At 53.7% G+C, this 16,569-nt stretch overlaps 1 protein-coding gene and 1 pseudogene across 2 annotated transcripts in view; both read right to left on the bottom strand.

Annotated features, from left to right (window-relative positions):
- The window catches only part of MRC2 (mannose receptor C type 2), a 58,360-nt gene that overhangs the window by 21,464 nt on the left and 20,327 nt on the right, over positions 1-16,569 (bottom strand). For both annotated transcript variants that reach the window (XM_061144311.1, XM_061144312.1), the window contains exons 2-6: positions 4,269-4,670; positions 3,384-3,557; positions 3,049-3,213; positions 2,755-2,868; positions 2,165-2,311 (exon numbers count right to left, since the gene is read on the bottom strand). In XM_061144311.1, the coding sequence (XP_061000294.1) occupies positions 2,165-2,311; positions 2,755-2,868; positions 3,049-3,213; positions 3,384-3,557; positions 4,269-4,670 (1,002 nt within the window). The remainder of the gene's footprint in view (positions 1-2,164; positions 2,312-2,754; positions 2,869-3,048; positions 3,214-3,383; positions 3,558-4,268; positions 4,671-16,569) is intronic.
- LOC133057965 (D-aminoacyl-tRNA deacylase 1-like) lies at positions 856-1,746 on the bottom strand (annotated as a pseudogene).

Here is a 16,569-nt window from a genome sequence, read left to right as displayed (position 1 = left end):
CGGACTCCTGCAGAAGCCCGCCCCTCCAGCCCATGGAGATGCTCCTCTGAGCCAGGCCGGGTCTCCAGCCTTTCAACAACCCTGCAGGGGATATGAGTTTACTCTCAGTCAGCACCTCGGAGACTAAGCTGCTGGACGAAGGCCACACCCCAACGCGGCACCCTGCCCCTAGAGCTGCCTCGGTGAATCACAAATGTGAGCAAGACACTCCCTGCCTTAAAAGCCTGCAAAGGCTCCCACAGCCTACCTGGCCCCACCTGAATTTCACCCGGAAGCCAAAATCCTTTAGGGGCTGGCTGCAACCTGCCTTTCTGAACTGTTCATGTCCCTGTGCCCGCTAAGCCAGTACTTCTCAAACTCCACACCAATCACCTAAGATCTTGTGAAATGCAGGTTCTGGTTCAACTAATTGGGGGGGAGGAGGGGCGAGGCACCTGAGAGTCTGCATTTCTAATAAGCACTTATAACATCACTTGGGAAGGTGCTGTTGGTCCAGGGACCACACTTTTTTTTTTTTAAGTTCTCACATAATGTATTATTATGGACGACTGTTCTGGTAAAACATGGACAGCCTGAATGCATTTGGAACCCATCACAGACACTTAGACATACACCATAGTGTGAAAGGAGGATTCGATGACATGTGATGTTGCAAGCCTGTTCCAAAAGCAAGCTGAGAATCAGGAGAACCAACACGGCTCCCTGAGGGGACCTTGGGTGTGTTCCTTGCTGCCCTGTGGGTGGGGTGCCTTGTCCACGCTGGCAGCACCCATCTCCTCTGTTAAACCACAGCGGCAGCAGAAAACGGGAGCACGCCTTTGGCGGTTTTTTGTTCTGTTTTTGTTGGTTCCCAGTTTTTTAATTTCCATCTTCCTTTTCAGAATTCAGTTCCAAATTCTTAAAGTAGTGTAGGCGTCTAGCATCTTTCATGAATTTTTCAGGAGCCAGTTCTGCTCAATGATAATGCCCTGCGGCCAGCCCACCTACGGGCTCCTGCTCGGAGGACGTGTCCCCCTCAGCCCTGCTGCTGGCTTTGTGGTCTTCCTTGCGGGGAGCACTTCTCTTCTTGCTTGATTCGGAAGGCCCTTTGGCTCTTTTTCTGTCCTCTGTTGTTGCGCTTCAAGCTTCAACAGGTGTTCTGGATCAGAGGCAACAGCACCAGGGGCCGGAGATTCCGGCTCTCTGGTCACAGGCCCGTCGTTCTGCATGTGGACTTGCAGGGAGGCACTGAACTTGCCATCTTTGCTGAGCTCTGGCCTCTCCGCCTTGCCCAGCGGCTCCAGGAAGCCCCTGTAAAAGGCCTCAGCCTGCCCCGCAGGCATGGGCAGGTGGAAGTCGGGCTCGTTGCCCTTGAGGACGCGCTGCAGGGAGGACTCGCTGACAGCACATCACACTGCTTGTCCATCACGCTCTTCGGCCAGTGTTTCCCACTTTCAGCCTCAAACACATGCAGGTTTAAGATCTTCCGGACCATGTGCTCCAGTTCTGTGTATCTTCCAGGGAAATGCCCAGCAACACACCGATGACCCATCTGATGGCGCCTATCTGCTCTCCTCCAACTGCGATGCTGGCCTGGGTGACGCGCGGCACCACGGCCTTCGTGGTGGCAGCTGGGACAGGGACCACGCTTTTAAGTAGCGTCCATCTGTACTCTAACCCTCAGGGGGCAATCCTAATCGATCTTAGAGCAGCTGTGACCTTCCAGGTCTCCGAGCCTCTGCACCTGCCCTTCCCTCCGCCAGTCATGCCCTCCCCCAACACCGCTTTATGCCTTTTTAAACTTGCACTTCACTTGAAAGGCCCAAATCCAATGTCACTTCCTGGAAACCCTCCTTAGCTCTCAGAAGCTTAATCAATTTCCTCTCGAAGCCCTCTAATATATATTCTATTTTTTATAACAACTCTGGATATTCCGTTTGTGTGTTGACATGTCCATCACCCGCAGCAGACTGTGACCACCGGGAGGACACAATGGGTTGTGAAGTGCTTAACACAGTTCCCAACAAACGTCCCGGAATGAATTAATAGCACATCTCAATTTGTTCAGATTTCAGCGGAACCATTTAAGAAGAGGGAAGATCAGAGCCCCCTGTGCTGTGAGGGTGGGTGGGCAGTGGCGGCGGCCTGAGGAGCCCCCCCCAACACCCACGTCCACCCCGCTCACCGGGAGGCGGGGGCTCGGCAGCCGTGGCGTTGGGCTTCTTCTTGCAGACATAGGGCAGCGCGATGCTGCAGTCGCGGTTCTGCCAGCCGCCCGACGACTCCGTGCGGATCACCCCGCAGTTCTCCTCGCTCGGGTTGTCCGGCTGATCTGTGGGGAGCGCAGGGCGCCAGCGCCCCAGGGGAGAGGAACTCACCCCCTGGCCTGGGAGCCCTCCCCCGAGCCTCGCGCTTCCCCGGAAGCCTGAGCCTGCTCAGATGCCCAGCGCTGCGCTTTGGCTCTCCTGCCTCCTCACCGGGGCTCACGTGGTCCTCGACCCTCTGCCCTGGCCAGGCTGCTGGCGTGCTGAGGGCCCCATGCCCGTGGCTGAAGGGGTGCATGGGGATGAAATCCAGTCCACCTCCCAGGCCCAGTGCCCCCAGGAAAGGGCATCATTTGTAATTCAGACAACGCGCTGCACGGACCATTGGCACCCAATCTGAAGTGGGTGCAACTCTGCTGGTCTGCAGTAGGGTATCAGGGAAGGAGTCCCTAGGAAATCAAGTGCTTGTGGGATCCCCAGGCCGCCCTGCACCCCAAACCCGGCGCCTCACCACTCTCCCAGTTGAGGTACTTGAGGGGCGAGTTGTCTGACCACTGCCAGCCTCCACTGGTGTCCAGGTCGTTAAGGCCGATCCACAGCGTGGAGCTGTAGCCAGTGAGGAGCCCTGACCACAAGAGGGCGACAGTGAGAAGTGGGGGGGGGGGTCGCCCCGGCCCCAGCCCTCCACTCGTTGCCCCACCAGCTGCATCCTGCCCTCCAGCAGCAGGAGAAAGGGCTCAGGGCCCCCTCCAAAGGTGGGGACTGGTCTCGGGGTCCTGCCCGCTGCCCCCTCCCCCTGCCTCACCATTGATGTAGGTCTGCTCGTGGATCTCCGTGATGCTCAGCAGGTCCGCCCCCTGCTGCTCGCAGCTGGCCCAGGCCTCCCTCCAGGACAGCGTGGACTGGAAGTTGAACTGATAGCAGCTGTCCGTCAGCTGGTCCTTGTCCCAGAAGGTCTCGCAGTCATTACCTGCCACCATGACAACCAGGTGTGGGTCCCGCCCCGGCCCGCTCTGCGGGGCCCAAGGGGAGGTCCCTCAAGGAATATGCAAAGACCCTACAGAGGTGGGGGGTGGGGGTCCGCAAAGTTCTGCCACCCACACCCGCCGCACTCCCCACCTCAGGGCCGACCTCCCTCACCCTTGATGGGGCAGAAGCCCCAGCGCTCGTCCTTGCCGTAGTCCTGGGTGGTGGCACACCACAGGTGCCCATCCTCGCGGCCTGTGCTGGTGCAGCCGTGGAACCACTGGTTGTCATACTTGAAGGGGATGGTGCACGGCTTCCCGTGGGAGTTGCCCTGGATGGTGTAGACCTCTGCAGGAGAGGGGAGCCAGGCCCTTGGCATCTAGGCCCCAGAGGCTGCCCAGCCCGCTCATCCCTTGGGAAAAATCCCCTATAGCCCCGGGAGCTGGGGTGGGCAGGGGTCAGCAGAGAGAGGGAGGGGGCAGCGATGCCAGACAGTGGCCAGAAGGCTGCCTCTGCCCTTGGGTCAGCCCAGGAGCCTGCGAGAGGTCCCGCTGCTCATCCCATCAGGCTGGGAAGGGGGGGCCCCCTAGGGCCCCTAACACCTGTCCAAAATCCAGCTGCCTCACGTGCCAAGTTCCATCTTGGCACTCTAGGAGGTATCCCGGGAAAGGGCCCCCAGGATGGAGCGGCCCACCAGGAAAGGCCTCTCACTGGGTGACTCCGGTGCCCATTCACCCCTGCAGAAGGGGGATGGAGACACCTGTGGACGGTGACCCTGGGGTCTCCCTTGAAGAGTGGGCCTGGGAGAGAAGCGATTTCTCTTTTAGCTGTATGTTATACACTTTTGAACTGACCAAGGTCTTTACAAGAGTGTGTCAGGTTTTGTCATTTTTTTAAGGCAAATTAAATGCTCTGAAGTTCATTTTCTCCATGATCCCCAAATGGTTCCCATGACGATGAAAGAGTTGACTGCCAGAGGCCTGTGGAGGCCAAGGTTTTGTCTCCCCCGCGTCTGTCCCTCGTGGCTCCAAGCCCCTGACACCAGGGGCAGCCTCTCACCATAGTAGGGCCGCGCACACAGGTCCTCGTCGCTGCCATAGAGACGCCACTGGCCGCTGCGGGTCTGGTCACCGCGCTCAGGGGTGCCAGCCTTGGACGTGTTGCTGGAACGGCCCCCCAGGAGCAGGGACAGCTGGTCGCCCAGGGTGCGACAGTTCCAGCGAAGATTCAGTGCCTCACGGTCACACTCGTACATGCCCAGGGAGGCGGTGGTGTTGGTGCCCGGCCAGCCTGTGCCCAGGCACTGCATGGTGCCCAGGTTGAAGAGCCGGTTTCGGGAGACCCACTTCCAGCGCTGGGCAGGAAGGCTGGCGTTGCAGGCTGGGGAGACCCGGACCTGCCCTCCCTGGGCCTCCAGGCAGCCCTGCAGTCCATGGCTGAAGATGACGAAGACGTTGGGCTCTGGAAGGGAAAGCAGGACACAAGGCCATCATGGGGGTCTCCTGGCTGCTGCTGACGGCCAGGCTGCCTGCAGACACTGACCCTGGTACTGGGTTGTGAGCCTTCTCTCCTGTGATAAATCACTCCATCCTCACGACCAGCCCTTTGCTTGGGGTGGTGAGAGGCACAGCTGACCCCCTGTGCCCAGTCAAGGCAGAGCCCACATGGCCAGCCTCTGCCCTGGTTCCACAGCACCTGGAGGAGGACTCAGCCTTCCATCCTGCCTCCCCCAAAGCAAACCCAATTCCACATGGCAAGTTGGGGACTGTTTACTTTTATGAAGATCTGAAGAGGAGGGGGAAGGTGTTTACATCATACACCACACTGCAGCCTTTATCCCAACCTCTGTTACATGGCGTTGTTTTTCCAGCAAAGTTCTCCAGCTTGAAACTGCTTTGCCTCACTCTTCCCCACTGCTCCTCACATTCACTGGCTCCATCTTTCCCTCTCATTTAGAATCTTCCCAAACCACTCGCCATGCCCGCCCCCAGCATTCACTTCCAACCATTCACTTCCCATAACCATCTCACTCCTGAGATTTTAGACAGAACTTAGCTCTCTTGCCTTCCCCAGTCTCACATCTTCTCACCCATCATCTCGCTGAGCAGATACTCCATGAAAGACAATGAAGTCCAACCTGCCCTCTGCCAAACACTGATGAAGAAATCAAGATTTAAATTTATAGGAGGTAGATCAGTGGTTCCCTGGGGCTAGGTTGGGTAATGGGAATGGGGAGTGGCTAAGAAAAAGCACAGGGTTTCTTTAGGGGGTAATGAAAATGTTCTAAAATCAAATTGCCATGGGACTTCCCTGGTGGTCCAGTGGCTAAGACTCTGCGCTCCCAGTGCAGAGGGCCCAGGTTCGATTCCTGGCCAAGGGAACTAGATCCTATATGCTGCAACTAAGAGTTCGCATGCCAGGGCAAAGACTGAAGATCCCTCTTGCTCAACTAAGACCCAGAGCAGACAAATAAATAAATAAACCCAATCGTTTAAAAAATAAAATTAGATTGTCATGATAGTTGCACAATTCTGTGAACATACTAAAACCCAATTAAAGGCATATTTTAAATGGGTGAGTTTTACGAGATGTGAATTGTATCTCAAGGCTTTTATTGTATCTTTAAGGTTTTGAGAGAGAGAAAGGGAGAGAAAGGAACTGACATGTGTTTGAGCCACAAAGTGACCAGTCATGGTATCACACAGCCAGGAAGCAAACCCAGGTCTCTGTGACATCACATTTTGTGCCCTAGCTGCCACTGAGTACAACAACACACACACACAGCACATCCCAGGCTCCAAAGCACTTCTGCATCCACCAGCCACTGGCTCTTCAGGATAATTTTCATGCCTGAAAAGCATGAGTCTGACGGGCAGGGTTCAGACCCCAGCTGTGCCATTTAATGTGTGAGTTGGGTGCATTGTTTAGCTCCCTCATCATGAAACTATTGTAAAGGTTAAATGAAATAATACATGTAAAGTGTTTGGAACAGGGTCCAGCACATAATAAGAGCACCATAAACGTTACTGATGATGATGATTCCATACTACAGGCAAAGAATTTGACTATGGGTAGTATAAGAGTTGGACCAAAGTCTTGAGGCTGAAATCTGGCCTCCCATCTTCTGAGTCCAAACCCCAAGACCTTTCTGTTCCATCATGCTGGCCTTGTCCTCCCTCTGCAAGTCATTCATCATGGCCAAGCAGCATGATCTTTTAAAGATAAATAAGTTCTAAAAAAAAAAAAATTTTTTTTTAATAATATTGGAGTGTTCTCTGCTCCCAATGCAGGGGGCTCAGGTTCAATCTCTGGTCAGGGAACTAGATCCCACATGCTGCAACTATGCCCTGGAGCAGTCAAATAAATATTTTTAAAAATAATAATAATACCGGCGTGTTGAAAGTCGTAAAGCAAACAGTGGTAAGTTCAGTAACATAATTTTTTTCATGGCACAAAAAATGCTATGAAACAATCAGAATTCAAGTGACAAAAATATATGTAACTTACTAGAGGCAAATAGTTTATTCCCTAAAATGAGAACAGCTTCTACAAAAAACTATAATAAATTAGGAGTAAAATGGCACCAATATAGTAGAAAATGAGTAAAAGACAGGTATACACAGCTAAAACAAATGAAATGTAATTGGCTGTTAAATATTTGAAATGACAGCTTCTCTCAAAGCAAAAGAAAAAGCAATATGTCATGTTAGTCTCTCTCCTGCCTTCAAAGGCAATTCATCATTCTATAAATTAAATTCAAACTCCTTGCTATGAGCCATCAGATCCCACATGTTCTGGTCCTGCTAACCAGTCTAATCTCAGATCACACTACTCCCCCTTACTTAAGTTGCACGGACCTCCTTGCCCTTCCTTGAACAGGCCTGACTCTTTCCTGCCTCAGGGCCTTTGCACTGCTTCCTCTGTCTGTCATTTCACATTTCAGAAAAAAAAAAAAGTCACATCCTGGGGACTTGCCCGGTGGTCCACTGGTTAAGACTCTGCATTCCCAATGCAGGGGGCATGGGTTCAATCCCTGGTCGGGGAACTAAGATCCCACATGCTCCTGCATGCCACACGGTGCAGCAAAAAATAAACAACGCAGGTGCCCAGGTACCACTCCAGAGACTGATTTAACTGGCCTGAGATTGGTATTAAAAATGTCACATCTTTAGAGAGGCCTTCTCTGACTTCCTTATCTAAAGTAGTCGCAGTTACTCTCTAGCAAATTCTCTCCCCAGCATTTATTGTTATCTGACATTTTCCCAACATCTGAGCTATCTGTGAGTCTGGGTCTGCTGACTATTTTTTCTGTTGATTATTCCTGCTGTTTGCATGTATAGTAAATTTTATTACATACTGGACATAGTGGATAATGTTACCAGGAGCCTGTTTCTTTTGTATTATTATTATTGCATATTGGACTTGTGGATGACATGTTATAGGGAGTCTGGCGCATTATCTTCCTTAAAAGAATGTGGAGTTTTGTTGTGGCAGGCAGTTAAACTGCTGGTAGATCGTCCTGATTCTGCAGGGGCTTGGTTTTGCTAGGGTGGGGCTGTTCGGGTTTTTAGTTCAGTCTTAAGGTGTGGCCCTTAACCTTGGGTGTAATCATAAGGTGAGGCCCTTCTAGCATTTCAAAAGAAAACCTTAGGCAATTGCCAAGCTCCTCTAACTCAGTGGAACTTGAATTCCAAACTCATGTCTTCTTAGCAGCAACTGCAATCTCTTCTTCCCCACTGCTCTTTCTTGCTGGGTTCCCTAAAGCGTCCCTCTGCCCAAGCACAGTTTCCAAATATTTGAGGAGAATTTGTATGAGGACATCTCTTGCCTTTCTAGGATTTTCCCTCTCGATTTTTAGCTTTTCTGGTAGCCCCACACTCTGCCCAGTAAAGCTGCCCCGTTCTTTTGGAGCTCCTCAAACTGGGCAGTGTTCTCAGGAGGAAAGTGAAAAGCTGAAAAGAGTCACTCAGTCATATCCAACTCTTTGCGACTCCATAGACTGTAGCTCGCCAGGCTCCTCTGTCCATGGAATTCTCCAGGCAGGAATACTGCAGCGGGCAGCCCTTCTCCTCTCCAGGGGATCTCACCCACCCAGGGATTGAACACTGGTCTCCTGCATTGCAGGCAGATTCCCTACCGTCTGAGCCACCAGGGAAGCCAAAAAGCTGCTTAAATGAACCACTCACCTCATCTTCATCTTTTCTCTCAAGGACTGTTTCCTCCCTGGCCTCTGCCTGGTTTTGACTGCTCCTGAACCACTGTATTTTGTTTTATCATTAACTGATAAGGACTTTTGGCCACAGAACCAGACTAATACAAGCTAACCTTCTATTTCCAGAACCAGAGCTCATGAACTAACATGGTTTTGTTTATTTTCTGTCTCCCGTCTTGTTCAGAAGTTTCCAAGACTTCATCTTCACACTGTATCCTCAGTACCTGTAACTCCACCCGACAGACGGTACTGCTTAATAAAATAACAAATGAACAAATGAAGAATGAATGAATGAATTCCATGCCTAGATAACAATCACAACCAACCTAAACTTTCTGCTCCTCGTCCCAGCTGCCAAATCAATTTCACTAAAACAGAGCACCCACAGCTCCTGTCACTCCATGTTGAAACTCCACAGTGGGCAGCTTCCCTGGCGGTCCAGTGGCTAAAACTCCACGTTCCCATTGCAAGGGGCCCAGGTTTGATCCCTGGTCAGGGAACTAGACCCCACATGCCATAACTAAGAGTTCTCATGCTATAACGAAGATCAAAGATCCTGTGAGATGCAACTAAGACCTGTGCAGCCAAATAAATAAATAATAAAACTTTTAAAAAAATGTTAGAATTTAAAAAAGAAACAAACAAACTCCAGAGTGGGAAGGCTGGTGGTGAGGGACACTGGTCACTCTATTCTTTGATGACACCAGGGCGGGGGTCCTCTTTGGGCAAGACACAGGTGACTTCCTGAAGGACCAACAAACGTGACCACCACAGCGAAGCCTTCCCCGTCGCCCCCAGGCCTAATCTGCTCCTTCCCTTCCAGCTCCTCTCCAGGAACCGCAGACTGGCCCAGGACTCCATCCAGGCCTGCCCGAGCGTTTGACTGAATTGGGCATTTGTTTCTCAGAAACTCCACTCCAGCGAGGACAGTCAGCAACAGAAAGTAACCCTTGGCAGGGGGAGGGAAAAGGTCCAGGACTGGAAAAGGGAGAAAGCAGTACTGGCTTTTATGGGTGATCTTAGAGACGGGGCTGGACACGCAGCCCAAAACATCACAGGAGCAGAAAGCAGCCCAGGGGCCAGTGTCTTCCCTTCCTCCCCAACCAGAAAACCCAGGCACGGCACTTCCACTTCAGCAGGCATGCAGTTGTAACCAGGGGCAAGTGAAGGGTCCAAAAGAGGCCACGTGGTCAGGAGACGCCACCTTCCCACCACTGGACAGATGAAGAAACTGAGGCCCAGAGGGGAAGAGAGCAGGACGCCCAAGCACAGCACCGTCAAGGCCTCAGCTTCCTCCTCTGTCACCTGGGTCACTGCTGCAAGCCCCTCCTCCCTCTGCCGTCCGAGGGCCTGGGTTCAATGACCCGTCTCTCCCTGCATACGTCCCAGGCAACGCCAGGAACCCGAGGAGACACACAGCACCGTCCCAGGTAGAGACGGTGGGTCTGGACACAGCAGGAGACAAGGGCAGACAAGCCCTTCAAGCCCAGGTGTCTGGGGGCAGTGGAGGGAGCTGGGCCTTCGGACTCTAAAGTCACTGAGGATCCAGAGGAGGCAGAAGGTGAGGGATGTGAGTCACAGCACTGCCTTGGCAGCAAATGAGAAAAGGAAAAGGAATTTGGGAGCAGCGGGGAGGCGGAGGGGAATTCTTAGCAGTGGAACCCTGGGGCTTTGCCAAGGAGGGGGCTGGGGGCCTCTGGGGAAGAGTATTTTCCACCCAGAGTTGAGGGGTGGGTCTGGGTCCTCCCAGAAAGAAAGCTGTTTCTCCAGGGGCCAGTGGAAGCAGAGATGAGGCCCAGGCTTGGCCAAGCTAAAGATGCTCAAGGGATGGGAAGGAAACCAGGCATTTTGGGAACTGACTCTGTACCGTCATCCGAGCTCTGCTCTCCGCAGGCACACGGGAGGTGGCAGGAGGAATTCAAAGCGAACACCTGATGCACCCCCATCACGGGAAGGCTCCCCCACCCCAAGAAGGCCCCCTCCACCCTTACCCAGCCCTCTCGCCTGAGAGCCTCGGTGGCTGTGGAGATAGTGGAAGTGGCCCTCACTGGGACCTTGTAGGGTCCTCAGAGAGGACAAGGACGGCCCCCCGTATCTGGATGGTCACCCCAACACCACCACACCAGGCACCCAGGTGTGGGTCACAGTGCACTTGTTCAGGCAGTGAACAAATGAATGAAGCCAGGCAGGTAACCATGCATGGAGCGCCAACTGCACGTCATGCATTTATTTGTTCAACAAATATTCCCTGAGAACCTCACGGGTGCCGGGCAGGGTGCCAGGCCTGAGGGTGCAGGGCTGAGCCACACAGATACAACCCAGCCTGTCGCTGTACAGGGGCCAGGCTCTGCGTGGAACATGCGGAGAGGGTAACAGAATCCCTGACCTCGTGGAGCCGCCCACAGTCTCTGATCTTTGTTTTGTCTGCCCAGCAAACTTCCCGTCCTCTTCCCCTTCTTATTTATCAAGAATTTTCCTGTGTCTCTGGCTGAGTGGGCACCAGGCTCATTGTGCTGTGCGGTGCTAGGTCGCTCAGTCGTGTCCGACTCTTTGCGACCCCATGGACTGTAGTCTGCCGGGCTCCCCTGTCCATGGGGATTTTCCAAGGCAAGAATACTGGAGTGGGTTGCCATGACCTCCTCCAGGGGATCTTCCTGACCCAGGGATTAAACCCAAGTCTCTTGCATAGGAGGATTCTTTACTGTCTGAACCACCAGGAAAGCCCAAGAATACTGGAGTGGGCAGCCTATCCCTTCTCCAGGGGATCTTCCTGACCCAGGAATCAAACCAGGGTCTCCTGCATTGCGGGCAGATTCTTTACCAGCTGAGTTACCAGGGAAGCCGGTGAGGCTTATTACTGGCCAATAATCATGCCCATTCCCAGGCCACAGTGACTCGCACTTAAACAAGGCTGACCAGAGTGCCTCCCGGAACACTGAGGTCCCCTGTCTAATCTGGGGCTGCCAATAGCCACGTTTCCTACCAAGAGGAAAAGACCTTTCTGCTGTAGGCAAGGAAGGGATACTATGGGAAGAGACACAGAGCTGAGAGATGGAAGGAAGGGGAGTGAGTGCCCAGGGTGTAGAATGTCCAGCCCGTCCCTGAATTCTTGCAGCTCTTCCTCTGCTCCATGCATCATTCAGGATCGTTTGCAGCCACATTTCTCTCTCTCTTTTCTTTTTTTGTGCTGAGCTGGTTTGCATCAGGATTTTGTCCTTGTAACCAAAGAATCCTGATAAACACACAGCCCTAGGTCCTGGAGTCAGAGCCTTTCTCCCAGTCCGGAACACGGGTCCATGCTCTTGACTCCCCTGGAGGCATGGTACCCGGGTGCCCTCTGACCGTCAGACCAGTGATGGGCTGCTTGGGCTGGTGGCTGCATCTGGGCCACGTCACAGGAGGTGTTTGGAGGCTGGACCCCGCCCCCCCCCATCCTCCTGACCACTTTTCTGGCTGCTCCCCCCGGGGTTTTCTCATTCGTGACAATGACAAGTTTTTGTGAAGCACTGAACGAGGTACTACAGGGAAATCAAGGATATGGTTTCTGCCCTCAAGATGTTTACAGCGAACCTGGAAAGGCAGAACTCACAAACCAAGTCATGAAAAAGTTACAGGCAATATAACAACATGTGCGAAACCATCAGGTCTAATTCATACTGCATGGTTTGGGTTGTTCTTGTTGTTCGGCTGCTAAGTTGTGTTTGACTCTCTGCAACCCCATAAACTACAGCAGGCCAGTCTTCCCCATCCTTCACCATCTCCTGGAGTTTGTTCAAACTCTTGTCCATTGAGTTGGTGATGGCCATCCAACCATCTCATCCTCTGTCATCCCCTTCTCTTCCTGCCTTCAGTCTTTCCCAGCATCAGGGTCTTTTCCAATGAGTCAGCCCTTCGCATCAGATGGCCAAAGTATTGGAGCTTCAGGATCAGTCCATCCAATGAATATTCATGGTTGATTTCCTTTAGGATTGACTGGTTTGATCTCCACGCTGTCCAAGGGACACTCAAGAGTCTTCTCCAGCACCACAGTTCAAAAGCATCAATTAAAGTGGATAGGAATGATTTTCCAGGTAACTGATGGAATCTTTCTGGTGTGGAGTCTCTGCTTCTCAGACATCCAGGGCATCACCCTGGAAGTTTACTTCTGTGCTCAGAGGTAACTGGGTTTCAAAGCTACTTGCCCTACATTGAGTAACTCCATCTCCTCCCTCCTGGCTGAGGGTCACCGTGGCCTCCTTTCCTTTTCCGTCTGCTGCAAAGTATACACAGTGGGCTGGTCCTGAGGCCAAGCGCAGAGGCTCACACTGTCTCTCTCTCAGGAGCAAGCCTCCCAGCTGTCCCGACAGCCTCCGGGACTCAGCCCAGCAGTGGAGGCAGCCAGAGGTCTGACCTCGGATAAGACGGCTGCTCCCCATTACAAGCTGAAGACATCATGCTAAAGGAAGTGGAGGGGAAGTTCATTCTAGCACAAGGCCTGGCACGCAGCAGGCTCTCCAGAAACATCTACTGAATGAGAGGCATGTCAAACAAAACCCTGAAAGGCACAAGCAGAGTCAAGGACACGGAGAAGGTTCCAAGTTGGGGCATGGAGGAGCAAAGACTGGGGACCCAGTGACCAGTCTGGCTCAGCTCCTAGAGAGCTGGGGACCAGGGACCAGGTAGCGGGCGGGGGGAAGCTGACCAGATTTGGTCCCAGACGGCATGGCAGGGGGCGCTTCTGGTCACTGGGCCTCACCCCTCTCCCCCACCATCGGCACCCCTCTCTCCCCCATCGGTACCCCTCCCCAGGCCATGCAAAGGCCAGGGGTCATCCCAGGGAGAGCCAGGGGCCGCCCGCCCGTGGGGCCGCCCGCCAAAAGGAGCAGCTGTTTTCAATGAGCCGCTGGGCCCTGAGGCCAGGCTTGGAAATGTCTGAGTCAGCACAAGCTGCCTGCCCCGCCCTGCTGAGGGGCCAGCCCTGGGGACCCGGGCACCCCACCCTGCACCTCTCTCTACTAGAGGCAGTGTCCATGTCCCAGCTCGCACACTGGACCTGAGGGTGGCGGGAGGCAGCGCATTCCTTCCATGGAGGGCAGGAGAGTCCCACCAAAATCCTGGGATTAGTGTGGACTTCTCCCGACGGACCGTCCACCCTCCAGGCTTTTCACACTCTCCATCCTCCCGCCCAGCTCCTCCACTCCAGCCAGGCCAAAGTGCTGGCCTTCCACTGCTTACAGAGCCTGTGACAAAACTAAACACATCCGGCAGCACTCCCACTCCACCCCAGGTTCTGCTGACACGCGCGCGCGCGCGCGCGCGTGTGTGTGTGTGTGTGTGTGTGCGCGCGCGCGCGCGCGCGCGCATGGGTGCAGTGTCATGCAATGTCTCTCTCTCTCAGCTCCTCCACCCAAGGGGAGCCTCCTCCATCATTCATTTCTAGACACGCTCTTCTCTTCCCTTAAAATGTCTGTGTTCCACAATGTGATACACTGCTTTGCATGTGCGCTCGGTCACTTCAGTCATGTCCAACTCTATGCGACCCCATGGACTGCAGTCCACCAAGCTCCTCTGTCCATGGGATTCTCCAGGCAAGAATACTGCAGTGGGTTGCCATTCCCTCCTCCAGGGAATCCTCCCCACCCAGGGACTGAACCCCCAGCACGCACGGTTCCCGCACTGCAGGCAGATTCTTTACCACTGAGCCACACGGTGTTCTACTAGGATGTTAAAGCAGACTCTAGCAGACGATGGGTTTGTCACCTAATAAATGCACAAGAACGGTGCACAGTGAAGAGGGGAAGGGAATTCAGGTAAATTTTGTAAAGGCTACTTTCATCCTCCCATGGCTCTGCCTGAGTGCCCCCTACTCCCACCCTCGGCGCCAGCTGAGTGGGGCTGCCCCCAGGGTTCTCTGGGAGGCAAATCCTCACCAGCCCCAACCTCCCCACCACCACCCCACCCCACCTCCACCCTCGGGCGCTTTAGAGATGTTTGATCTCATCCCCTGCTGGCACTGAAGGTCAGGATCTCTTCGGCTTATCCTTTCCCAGGCCGCGTCCTGTAGGAAGGCTAGCAGGGGCGGGGGTTGCCGAGCCTAATTGCGCCCACAACCTCTTGGAGGACCGGGCAACCTCTGCTCACGGGCACCTCCCGGGGCCTGGCTCCCCTGCCCGGTCCCCACGTCTCTTCCTCACCAGAGCATCCCCGGGGTGGGCCACCTGGACCCCGTCTTCCCTCACACTCGCCTCCAGGACCTGAGATGCTGGGACCTGCCCGTCCTTGGAGTTTCGGATCTCCGGCCGCTGCACCCCTCCTTCCTAAACCCGGGCTCTGCGAGGCGCCCTCCCGCCCCCGCAGTGCCCCCCCAACCTAGTCCGTGCGCCCTCCCTCCGTGATGCGACCCCACCCCACGCCCGCGCCCCCATCCCCGCCGCGCGTCCCGGGCGTTTGGGCGCTGACCTCCCCCACACGCACCCTCACCCCGCCCCGCCATGGCCCCGAGGTCCGCCCGGCTCCCCAGCCCAGCTCTGCGAACCCCGGGTCCGCGGCCCCCGGCGGCGCCGTCTGCTTGACTGCAGCCAAAATAAACAGCCCAAAGCCACTTCCTCCCCCGGGGGGCAACTTTCACAACAACGGCCGGCTCTGGTCGCGGCAGGAAGTGGCTTTCTGGGCCAGCACAATCCAACCTCACTGACCGGCCAGCGAAGAGCAGGAGTCAGGACCCCGGGTTGGAGCCGGGCCCAGCTGCGCATTTGCGCCTGGACGGAGGGCGCGTGGGCGAGGGCGTCTCCAGCCGAGGCCCAGCAATCTCCGGCCCCTCTCCGTGATCGCAGTCCGACAGCAGTGCCCACCTACTCGTGGACGCAGGCCCGATGGCCCCTGAGAGGCCACACTTGTCTTATTTATCTGTGGGAGTCGTCAGCAGATTATTTTATAAAACCACGGACAGGAGTGTGAGCCCCAGTCAGGACCAGATCAGAGGCTTCCTACCTGGTTGGCTGAGGAGGAATAAGCTAAGAGGGAGAGGAGTTATGAACAGACATCCTGACAGATTGAGAGAGAGCAACTTTTAAAAAACTTAGTTTTGGGAATTCCCTGGCAGTCCAGTGGTCAGGACTCCGTGCTAATATAGCTGGGGTAGGGCAGGTGTTAGGGTAGAATCAATCCCTGGTCTGCAAACTAAGATCCCTCAAGTCACAGCTGGCCAGAAAAAAAAGAAAAAGAAAAATTGTTTTAATTTTCGACAAAGTGGCTGCAGAAGTGTGGGGGTGCAGGCAGTAACTTAAGGGTAAAATATTAGAACCGCCCCACCCTCCACAGGGCAGTGCGGTGGTAAAGAATCCACCTGCCCCCTGCCAATGAATGCAGAAGATACAGGCACATACCTGGGGTAGGGGGGTAGAGGGCCGGAGAAGAGTCCCTGGAGAAGGAAAGGGCAACCCACTCCAGTATTCTCGTCTGTAAAGTTCCATGAACAGAGGAGCCTGGTGGGCTAGTCCATGGGGTCCCAAAGAGTTGGACAGGACTGCCCATGCAGGCACAGTAACTGCTTACTGCAGAATCCACAAAAAGAAAGAATCTCTTTTAGGCCTTTCTGCATTTTCCACAGTGAAATTTTTTTCAAACAACAATAAAAGAAACGTGTGGAGAATTAAACTGAAATGTAATTACTTGTTCGCAAGAAACTGAGATTTCAAATATAAACTTTGGATTCACAAGAAATATTTTATGAACAATTTCTAGCTAAGTTTTTCAAAGATAGAAAAAAGGGGTAGGATCCCCACCCCCATTCACAGAACACAATAACTTTGTCATTGGCTAAGTGCCCCTTGGGGGCCCAGCTTGTATCCCGGCCTCTCCATGACCTAGGCATTTGCCTGGCATAGTCTGGCCTCATGGTAAATGTTTGCCAAATGACAGAATGAATATGAACCAGAAAGTCTTAGTTGTCATCGTGTCAATCCCTTAGAATGTGGAAACGGAAACACAGAAAGGTTAAGTGATTTGTCCAAGAACATTCAAACAATTGGAACCATGACATTTCCATTGAGACGAAACCTTATGCAAGCCTTGAACAGGATCAGCCAGTATTTGCTTATATAAGTTGACCATATAGTTTACTGTCTCATATTGAGAATGAAAACGGGAGGCAGTAATCATTATAGCATG

This window comes from Dama dama, chromosome 5 (assembly GCF_033118175.1).
Source record: "Dama dama isolate Ldn47 chromosome 5, ASM3311817v1, whole genome shotgun sequence".
In the NCBI taxonomy this organism is placed as follows: Eukaryota; Metazoa; Chordata; class Mammalia; order Artiodactyla; family Cervidae; genus Dama; species Dama dama.
The sequence above is the reverse complement of the archived record's forward strand: the minus strand, read 5'-3'. Positions and strand labels throughout refer to the sequence as shown.